Genomic DNA, 10,489 nt, shown 5'->3' with positions numbered 1-10,489 from the left:
CGTAAGAGATAAGGCCAAATCGGTTATTAATTATTATCCTAATATAACTAGAATTTATCTCTAATTAGCTTTCTAATTTAAAAGCGAGATTAATGCTAATCTAATTAGATAACATAATAACCGTCAGATCGAGTCTGATCATAGGCGCACCCTATTCGATTTAATCTGATGCCAAAAGAACCCATAAATAAAATATACAAAGAAAACTTGCTTTCATAGAGATGTTGTTTTTGTACATCATATTTTAATCCGTACATATTTATCACTCTTATTTCGCAAGGTCTAGTTTGAAAATATCTTATTCCTGCATACTCATTTTAATAGATCGGAGGGCTCAAAAATTCAGAAGCCAGTAAGTAGTTTTTCTTCCCTTATAATTTGAAACTTTAATTGAAACCGTCGTCACCATCTGCCATATGGTTGGTTCTTAACTGCCATCATTTGACTATTTTTTTTTTTTGGGGCACCCTTTGAAGCATAGTTTGGTTGGGCAGCATGGTGGTGCAACTTGGATGATTCCAAAATGCCACTCGTTTTCTTCTCATCATCATTTTATAGTATTAGATTGTGCCCATGCGATCCTCCACCTGAGAGGGCGTCACTTATTCTCACGTATTATTTAAAACCAATATTAGACTGAGCCCATGCGATCGCCCACCTGTGAGGGTCACTTATTTTCACGTATTATTTAAAATGATACTCGAAGCTATCACCGTAGAAGTATTCGATCGATTAGATTATCACCATCATTTCAGAATATATATCAGATAAGAGAAGCTCCAAAGAAAATTTCCGATAATTTTGAGCCCCGCGAGCCCAAATTTGGCAGTGGGGTGCGGTGCAGCGCTCTGCAAGACAGGGACAGGAGCAAACCAAAGTTGCATAATTTCGTACCAATTAATTCAGGCGCACCACCATTGTCCTCTCAATAGACATCACTTACATTCGACACCTCGTCCACGTCAGACTCCATGGGGCCCGTGGTGGCGGTGAGGCTCCGAACATCATCCTTCCAAAAAAGAGTAGAAGCAAAAGTTAAAATTGCATATTTATTTACCAATTCTCATCCAAAAAAAAAAGAAAAAAAGAAAAAAAAAATCTAAAATCAGAAATTTTTTTATTCAATTCATACTGTTTAATTAAATATATTAAAAAAAAATATTTATTATACCCTTATTTAAAAAAAAATAAAAATAATTTATTAATTATCAATGATACAGTGAAAGTGTGCCGTGGTAAACCTCCTCCCATGCATTTTAGACGCATTACTTATGCTGACCTTGTGGGCATCTGCATCATCAGAGTCTGCAGCAGCAAGGCTCCACGCGGCGTCCTTCCGCCGCCCCTGCACCCTAATCGCCCTCCACGCCTCCGCCGCATCCCCCCGCACGCCCGGCACGCCCCCAGCAGCGCCCCCCACACCGCCGCGCTCGGCGCGCACGGCATCGCCCGCACCACAGCCGCCGCCTCCGCCACCCGCCCCGCGCGCCCCAGCATGTCCACCACGCACCCGTAGTGCCTCACCGTCGGCGCTCCGAACGCGTACCCGCCGCGCGCCGCGCGCCCGAAGATCGCGACGCCTGCGTCCACGAGCCCGGAGTGGGCGCACGCCGAGAGCACCGCCGTGATCGTGGCCGCGTCGGGCGCGGCCTCGCCCTCCTCCTCCTCCTCCTCCTCCATGCGCGCGAACCACCGCAGCGCCTCCGCGCCCCCGCGCGCGCGCGCGAGGCCCACGATGAGCGCGTTCCACGTGCCCGCGCTCCGCTCGGGCATGGCGCCGAACACCGCCAGGGCGGCTTCCGCGGCCCCGCACTTGGCGTACATGTCCACGAGCGCCGTGCCGAGCACCACGTCGAGCTCCCATCTCCGGGCCCTCACGTAGTCGTGGATCCGGGCGCCTACGTCGACCGCGCCGCGCGCCGCGCACGCGCCCAGGGCGCCGACCATGGTGACGCGGTTCGGCGCGGGGGCCGCCCCGGAAGCCGAGAGCTCCATGAGGAGGGAGAAGCGCGCGATGGCGTCGTCGGGGCGGCCGCAGTTCTTGTACCCGGTGATGAGGGTGGTCCAGGCGACGACGTCCCTCTGGGGCATCTCGTCGAACAGCTGGTGGGCGGCGGCCATGTCGCCCTCCCGGCAGCAGTAGAGGCGGAGGAGGGAGTTGCGGACGAAGAGGTCGCGGCCGAAGCCGGATTTGACGACGTGGGTGTGGACCATCAGGCCGTGGCGGGGCTCGGAGAGGGCGGAGAGGAGGAGGGGGAAGGTGAAGCGGACGGAGGGGGAGGGGGGGACGAGGCGGCGGACGAGGAGAAGGGAGAGGGCGCGGCGGAGCTCCGAGGGGGACGTGCACGTGTTGAGAGCGTGGATGATCCTCTGGGCAACGGCGGCGGAGGAGGAGGAGGACGACGACGACGGGCGCAGTGGGGGGACGAGGGAGGAGGAGGGCATGTAGCCTATGCGATTCGGACACGTGGTGGACCCCGTCTACGCGGTGACTCTACACTCGCCTCCTCTGTAAAAGGGTCCAGGAGTGGAGGGTCGAAGCAGCAAAGGCGGGGAAGAGGAGAGAGACTGATGATAGACTACAACGACGAGCCGTCTCGACAAGGAGAACGACTACTGGATCACAATTACACCACATTATCACTAATATATTAGTCGATTATATTCTTTTAAAAAGATAAGTATTGTAAAAATATTTTTTTTATTAATCCTGATAAAACAAATGAATCCAAGAGGAACCACCTTATTGATTGGGAATATCATATGTCAGCAATATAACTGGTGCATTTTAAATTTTTTCCATAAGTGCTGAGTGAAGCAAAGTTGTTATGTACAAAGTTACAGCTAATTATAACTACATGCAAATTCAAATATAAATAATATATAATATTTAATTTGATAAATTTAAATTTAATTTTTACAGTTAAAATTATACGAGAAGACTCAACTGCGGTAGTTGGAACTAGCTTCAAGACTCAACTGCGGTAGTTGGAATTAGCTTCAAATCGACCGTACTTTTAATTTTAACAATCGGAGAGAATAATTTCAAACAAAAAATAAGATTATTTATGTAGGAAGCAGTTTCATCTCCCTAAATATAAATGGATAAAATTTTATAAATACATTTCTCAGTTCCATGCAATTAAACAAACTAATTATTATTGCAACATCTTGTAAATATCAAATTAAACAAAATGTACATATTTATGGATGTTGTACATCTAACTGCATATATTTTTAACTATATTGTATTTATAATTACATTTACTTAAATGGATCGTAAAAAAGCTTAATTATACTTTATTATCCTATAATGTAGTACTAGTGTAGTGACCCCGCGCGATGCGGTGGGTAAATATTGTTGTAGCAAAATTTTTTCTTCGTCAAGACTTGAAGACATATAATGATGAAAAAAAAAATCTAAAGAATGCCTCATAAGTTTGCGAAAAAAAAAAAGCGACACATCCTAACCGTGCACAAATTCCTAAATAGAGAGGGTTTAAAATAATTTAATCAGTTTACATACAATAGGCAAAAAAGGAAGAAGCATTTGAAGCTTAAATTAAACAAAAGCAATTATAATTCAGCAGCTTTAAACAACAAAAAGTCTGGCACATTTGAAAAACTTAAAAATATAAAATATAACGAACTCACATAAGATTTAGAAGTAAACAGTAGAAATAGTAGTATAATATTTTTTTCTCATCCTCGTAACATAGAATCTATCACCACAATAATAAAAGTAGCAACTATTTAAGTATAAAATATGGTATATAGTTAAAGACGAAATAGCAAATACATAAAAAAAAACTAACAAATAAAAGTATAAGCAGTTAATTCAACAGCAGCAGGAGTGACCAGAGATACAATAAAATCGAGAGTTGTAGAAGTCGAGGAAAGAGTGCAAGAGTTGGCTGAAAGAAAAGTCAATAGTAAGTAAAAAATTAGAGAATGAATGAAATATGACTAATAGAAAAAGTTGGTTAAGAAAAGTTATTAACTTGCTGTCCCAAAAATATGCGATAGTTGTAATGTATCGAAACCCGAAAACGATTATCGAACTTTGATCAAATTGGTTAAAGTGTCGAGAGAAAGGGGCTGGCGAGTTCCATTTTACATTCCAACAAGGTTGGAAGGATGAAAATGAGTTTAGAAAGGGTTAGAAGGGTTTTAGCATCGAGCGGCGCGAAATAGAGTCGAATCGAAGCTAAAACAGAAATTTGGAGCATTGTGTACCGGTACACCATGGTGGTTGTACCGGTACAGCAAGCAATCCGAGCACAGGTTGCTCTCGGGTTTGAGTCTGCGCGAAGGTTTACCGATACGGGACCCGTGTACCGGTACACAAGCTGCGAAACCGAGAGACCTTACTCTCGGGTTTGGACCTCTGCGCAGGGCCGTACCGGTACAGGAACCCGTGTACCGGTACGCGAAGCCTCTGGCAGCAGGGATGAGTCTGTTGCAGAGATAAAGTTGAGGGGCCTAATTGCTAATATTACAATATATTATTTGGCCATTTCCCCTCTCTTTTCACAGCCAACACCCCAACTCCCTCTCCTCTCATTTCCTCTTTTCCTCTCTCTAGAAATTAAGCCCTAGGGTTGGGAGAGAAGGAGAAGAAGCAAGGAGAAGAAGAAGAAAGATGCTTGGAGAAGAATTTTGGTGGCTTTAGCAAGCTCTCCTACAAGAAGGACTTGGAGGAACTTGGGCAAAGGTAAGTTCTTTTGCTCTAGAACTCTAGGGTTTGGTTTTAAACATTGGGATTTAGGGATTTGATCCTCTAATTATCCTAGAAACCCTCTAAAGGCATTGGGACGCATGGAAACTTGAGTTCTTCAAGGTGCTCCCATAGTGGATCACTAGGGCACCAAGTGGATGCCCTAGGGATGAGTAGAAAGGTTTTGTGATGGTATTAGAGAACTTCTTGGTTGATTCTAAGCCATTTTTAGCTTAGGAATGAGATCAATCCAAGAGCAAACCATATAGGGCTTGGTTAGGGTTCAAATTTGGGGTTTTTGCCCTAGAATTTTTCGGGGACAAATTGAACCCGTAGAAACCTAATTGGGAGTGTCCTAAACGCGTAGGACAACTCAGTTTAAGCATACGAAAATGTTCGAAAATAGTCCATGTATATAGGGCCTAATTGGCATTATTTTGGTTGTAGGACGCGACTTCGACGTTCGTGAGGTGCGAGAGACTTCACATCTTTCCTCTACTACCACTCATGGTGGGTGGTGCATTCCAAGGACTCGGAAATCCCTTTATATCTAAGTGTCATGTTTTGAGCATATGTGCATTTTTGAGCATCTTGCATAATAGGGTTAATTGTGAGCTTTTGTAGCATAATGTAAATTCAAATGCATGTTAGATATTTGTAAGAATGTGAAAATGATAATCCCTATGTATGCATGAATGTGACAAGAACCTAGAAGGGTTAGTGAACAAAAGAGACACAATGACATAGATTTAGCGAGTGGCATGGATGAGTCTAGAACACTTAGTAAATAAGTATGGCATTTGACATGAGAACAAGAATATAGCACTTAGAAAACAAGCGTGGCGTGAGTACAAGAACTTGATAGTGTATATGACATTAGTGATAGTAAAGAATGCAAGAATAAGAACGATTGAGATATTTTGACATTCAACCTTAGTGTTAAGGGTCATTTGAGTATAGTCTTCCTTAAAGTTAAGGAATGGATTGAACTTGGAATTCTCAAATGTAGGATTGATCGTACTCACTTTAGTCCTTGCTCGAGGTTGTGGTAGCTCCCCCTCGGGCGATGTGCTCCGGAGTCGACATCACTGGGTATAGCGAGTATCTTCCTGATTATTTGGATTTTGAGTTGGTGAGTTTTGTTGAGGGCGAAACCTATGGGTTAGCCAAGAGATTGGGTATTGACACTATGACCTTGCATCCATCATGAGCTTTACATTGTGCATACTATTTTATATTATTCAGGCATATTAGTTGCATTTGTTAGTTGGTTACTTACTTTCATTCATTCTATTATGCCTGATTAGACCTAGTGGGATAGTCGGCGTGGTTGGTTGCCGAACCCACTGGGAACTTTGTTGTAGTTCTCACACCCCTATTTCCATAGAGCCGGGACCCAGCGAGCCGGTGGACGATCGTGGTAAGGGTATCGCGCCCTAGGTAGAGACCGCCCGAGATGTTTACTTACTCTAGTTGCATACCCCTTTTATTATGTCATCTTTTGTACTTGATGATCTAGTTGTTAAAGAAAAGAACATGTATGTTGTGAAAGATCCTTATATTTAAATGCGAGAATGATATATTGAGATCCTGTGATGTAAAAGAAAAGAAATGATGAAAATGTATTCGATTCCTTAAGTGTAGTTGTTTACTTTCACTCTTGGCTATTGCTTGCCCTCGTGCAAGCCATTGTGTATGCTTTCGCTTATGCAATTTCTATACTCTATCTGTACCTGTTGTTGAGCCTTGGGCGGACAGGGGAGGCTCTGTCCGTTCGGCGTCTGTTCGACGCTCTCGAACCGGCCAAATAGGATCGAGTTCGGGGCGTGACAGATAAGATGGTATCAGAGAGTAGAAGCCAAAAAGGGTGAAAGTTTAGAAGGGACCAAGAGACCTTTAGGATTGGGAAGACCTTAAGGACTTAGGAAACGTGAGTGACGTTGAACAAAGTATAGCGAAAGCTTATGATTGGGTTAATGCTAATAAGTCTCTAATGTGGTTAGAAGCTAACTTACAGTTGTTATTTGTTTTTTTTTCCTTGTGTTGTGATCGGCGGCCGACGACATGATGCTTTGGAAGGAAAATAAATGCACTTGTATGCTTTCGCCGGATTGGGTACAATCAAGTATGTTGTCTAAGTAACTAACGTGAATTGCTTCGTTTCAGGAAGCGATGCCGCCTCGTGGACGACCTAAGTTGCCTCGTGGTCGACCGCGGACGAGGTCAATGGCCGAGGAGCCGAGTGCGGCTCCCGTGCAGCCCGGAGCGGGAGGCGACGGGGAGCTTCGGGAGCAGTTCGCCGCGCTCATTGGCGTGGTGCGGCAACAGGCGGAGTCGGTCCAGCGCCAAGGGGAGCAAATCCAAAGGCTCCAGGAGGCGTTGGAGCGGCAGCAGACGACGGCGGCTCAGGCAGGGGTCGAACCCCCTGCACCCCTCGTTGTGGTGCTGACGGTGGCTGAGGGAGTAGCAGCGGCGGCAAAGTCGGTTGCGGCCGTACCAGTGATGGCGATACCGGCCGGATCAGGAACCTCAAATCCCAATAGTGCGGCGGTAGAGGCGGAGCGGGAGCGCGCGTTGGAGGCTCTCGTTTTGTTCAAGAAGTTCAACCCACCTATCTTCGACGGGGAGAAGATGGATCCGGCGGTAGTCGAGGCGTGGGTTAACTCGATGGAGACGCTCTTCGAGGACATCTATTCCTTGGAGAAAGACAAAGTACCTCTCGCCACACACTGCCTTGAGAAGGCGGCCAAGGTGTGGTGTAGCGGATCGATATTCTGACCTCCCGCCTATGCTTTGGGAGGAGTTTAAGAGGGCGTTGTTCGCCAACTACTTTCCCGACACGGAGAAGCGGAAGTTGCAAGAAAAGTTTCGCAAGTTGAAGCAGGGCGACCGATCGGTGGGGGAGTACGAGCGGGAGTTCTCCCACATTATCGACTGCGTCCCGGATGTAGTTCGTGATGATCGGGACCGCGCCGATTGGTTCGTGCGTGGGCTTCGGCCGGGGATTCATCAGGCCGTGCAAATCCTCAAGCTTCCGACCTTCGCGGAGGCTTTTGATCGAGCACTGTGGGCGGAGCAGGGCTATGCCCACGAGCATGAGGAACGCGAAGCCGCAGCTGAGGCAAAGGATAAGAGCAAGAAACGGGCGGCGGGTTGCACCGGGGGCCGGCTGAGTGCAAAGAAACCCCCTCGGTATCCCCGATCGCAGTCGAAGGGATGGAGCCTTCCCGTTGCGTTATTTGCGGCGGTAACCATCAACCGCCAGCATGCCCGCAGCGCGAAGGAAAGTGCTTCAAGTGCTGCCAGGCGGGGCACATGATTTGGGAGTGCCCGAGCTGGGGTTCATCTGCACCGACCTCGGCATCAGTTCCATATACCCCGAGACAACAGGCGGGGTTACCACCGGCTATGTCGGCTGGACGTTCGTCCTCATCACGTCAGCCGGAGGCATCGGGGGCACCGAGTGGGCGGGTTTTTGCCACTCAGGTGCAGGAGGAGCCGATTCCTGTTCCCGACGACATCGTGGCAGGTATTATTTCGATCAGAGGCACCAGAGCTAGAGCTTTATTCGACACAGGTGCATCGCATTCATTCATAGATACATCATTCGCTAGGACTCATGGCATTAAGATCGTGCACCATTATGACTATTGGACGGTAAATTCGGTCAAGCATACTTTTCATGTTCACGAAGAATGTGTAGCGTGCCCAGTGCAGATAGGTGACTGGGTCATGCCGATTGATCTGTTGGTGCTAAACCGAATGTGGGGCTTCGACGTGATCTTGGGGACCAACTGGCTCTCCAAGTATTATGCCGTGATAGATTGTGAAAGTAAGGTGATCACGTTCCGCGAACCTGATCGAGAGGAGCTAGTGTATCAGGCAGCTAAAAGCTCGCTTTTCGCGGCGACCGTGTCGGCGGCACGGGCGAGGAAAATGATAAAAGGTGGTTGTGTGGCCTACTTGGCGACAATGGTAGAAGCCCAAAAAGAGCACCCGGATTTGGGAGGCATTCGGGTAGTATGCGAATTTCCGGATGTATTTCCGGCGGAGTTACCGGGATTGCCACCAGACCGGGAGATCGAGTTCGTTATTGACCTGGTCCCAGGGGCGGCGCCAATCTCGAAGGCCCCGTATAGAATGGCACCGGCGGAGCTAAAAGTGCTTAAGGCACAATTGCAAGACTTGCTCGACAAGGGCTTTGTGAGGCCGAGTGTGTCACCCTAGGGAGCTCCGGTGCTATTCGTTAAGAAGAAGGACGGCACGCTTCGAATCTGCGTGGATTACCGCGAGTTGAACAAGGTCACAGTGAAGAATAAGTACCCGTTGCCGAGGATTGATGACTTATTTCACTAGTTGCAAGGGTCAAGGGTATATTCAAAGATTGATCTTCAATCGGGGTATCATCAGTTGAAGATACGGCCCGAAGATGTGCACAAGACGGCGTACCGTACGCGATATGGCTATTATGAGTTCACGGTGATGTCGTTTGGGCTTACTAACGCCCCGGCGGTATTTATGGACTTAATGAATAGAGTCTTCCGTTCGCTATTGGACCGGTGCGTCGTGGTATTCATTGACGACGTATTGGTGTATTCTCGGACCGAGGAAGAATACGAGGAGCACTTGAGGACCATGTTGGAAATACTCCGAAAAGAGAAGTTGTATGCTAAGTTGAAGAAATGCGATTTTTGGCTATCGGAGGTCACTTTCCTTGGTCATGTAATTTCGGGCGATGGTATCTTGGTGGATCCAAGGAAAGTGGAGGCAATTAAGGATTGGCCTCGCCCGACGAGTGTATCGGAGGTCCGAAGTTTCCTTGGGTTAGCGGGCTACTACCGGCAGTTCGTGGAGGGGTTTGCTAAAATAACTACTCCACTAACGCGCCTTACACACAAAGTGGTGAAGTATGTTTGGAGCCCCGAATGCGAGTGGAGTTTCGAGGAGTTAAAGTAAAGGTTGACCACAACCCCAGTGCTTGCTCTACCGACGCCGGGGGAGACCTTTGTGGTATATAGTGATGCTTCTTACGTAGGACTCGGGTGTGTCTTGATGCAAAACGGGCGGGTTATAGCTTATGCTTCACGACAATTGAAGACATATGAGAAGAACTACCCAATTCATGATCTCGAGCTAACTGCGGTTATTTTCGCGCTAAAGCTATAGAGGCATTACTTATACGGGGAACATTGTGAGGTCTATACGGATCACAAAAGCCTTAAGTATCTGTTCACCCAAAGGAGCTAAATATGCGACAGCGGCGGTGGTTGGAATTGTTGAAAGACTATGATGTTATCATTCTATACCACCCCGGGAAGGCGAATGTCGTGGCCGATGCACTTAGTAGGAAATCGGGAGAAAATCTGGCTTCGGCAATTACACCCCAACCACTATTGCAAAAGGAGATGCAACGGCTTGGATTGGAAGTAGTAGTGTCGGGAGTGCCGGCGACACTTGCGGCGTTGATTGTTCAACCGACTATATTGGAGAGAATTGAAGAGTTGCAAGCTTCAGATGAATATCTTCAAAAGGTGCGTGGGGAAGTTGAGAGCTGTAGTGCCGAAGATTTTGGCATTGGGACCGACGGCGCACTCCGGTTTAGAAACCGTTGGTGTGTGCCTAAGAACAAGGACATCCGCAGAGCGATCATGCAAGAAGCGCATCAATCCCCTTATAGTATACACCCGGGCGGCACCAAAATGTATCAAGATTTGAAGTTGCACTATTGGTGGCCGGGCATGAAGAAAGATATTGGGGAGTTTGTTGCGCAAT

The 10,489-nt window shown here is 47.2% G+C and overlaps 1 protein-coding gene across 1 annotated transcript; it reads right to left on the bottom strand.

Moving 5' to 3' along the window:
• Positions 1-737: 737 nt before the first annotated feature.
• LOC109705777 (pentatricopeptide repeat-containing protein At5g66520-like) lies at positions 738-2,613 on the bottom strand. The gene is made up of 2 exons (XM_020226561.1): positions 1,280-2,613; positions 738-1,009 (listed from the first exon to the last, which is right to left on the bottom strand). Exons 1-2 carry the CDS (start codon positions 2,443-2,445, stop codon positions 940-942), a joined length of 1,236 nt encoding a protein of 411 aa, XP_020082150.1. The 5' UTR covers positions 2,446-2,613; the 3' UTR covers positions 738-939.
• Positions 2,614-10,489: the final 7,876 nt, after the last annotated feature.

Source organism: Ananas comosus, unplaced genomic scaffold, assembly GCF_001540865.1.
Source record: "Ananas comosus cultivar F153 unplaced genomic scaffold, ASM154086v1, whole genome shotgun sequence".
In the NCBI taxonomy this organism is placed as follows: domain Eukaryota; kingdom Viridiplantae; phylum Streptophyta; class Magnoliopsida; order Poales; family Bromeliaceae; genus Ananas; species Ananas comosus.
Note: the sequence above shows the minus strand (reverse complement) of the source record. Positions and strands in the feature narration are given on the sequence as shown.

What these genes read in the sequence shown, in the direction of transcription:
- LOC109705777 (XM_020226561.1), bottom strand. Translation starts at nt 2,445, where the DNA reads ATGCCCTCCTCCTCCCTCGTCCCCCCACTGCGCCCGTCGTCGTCGTCC. An exon ending in ATGATGCAGATGCCCACAAG is followed by an intron (nt 1,010 to 1,279) that starts GTCAGCATAAGT and finishes CTTTTTTGGAAG; the next exon opens with GATGATGTTCGGAGCCTCAC.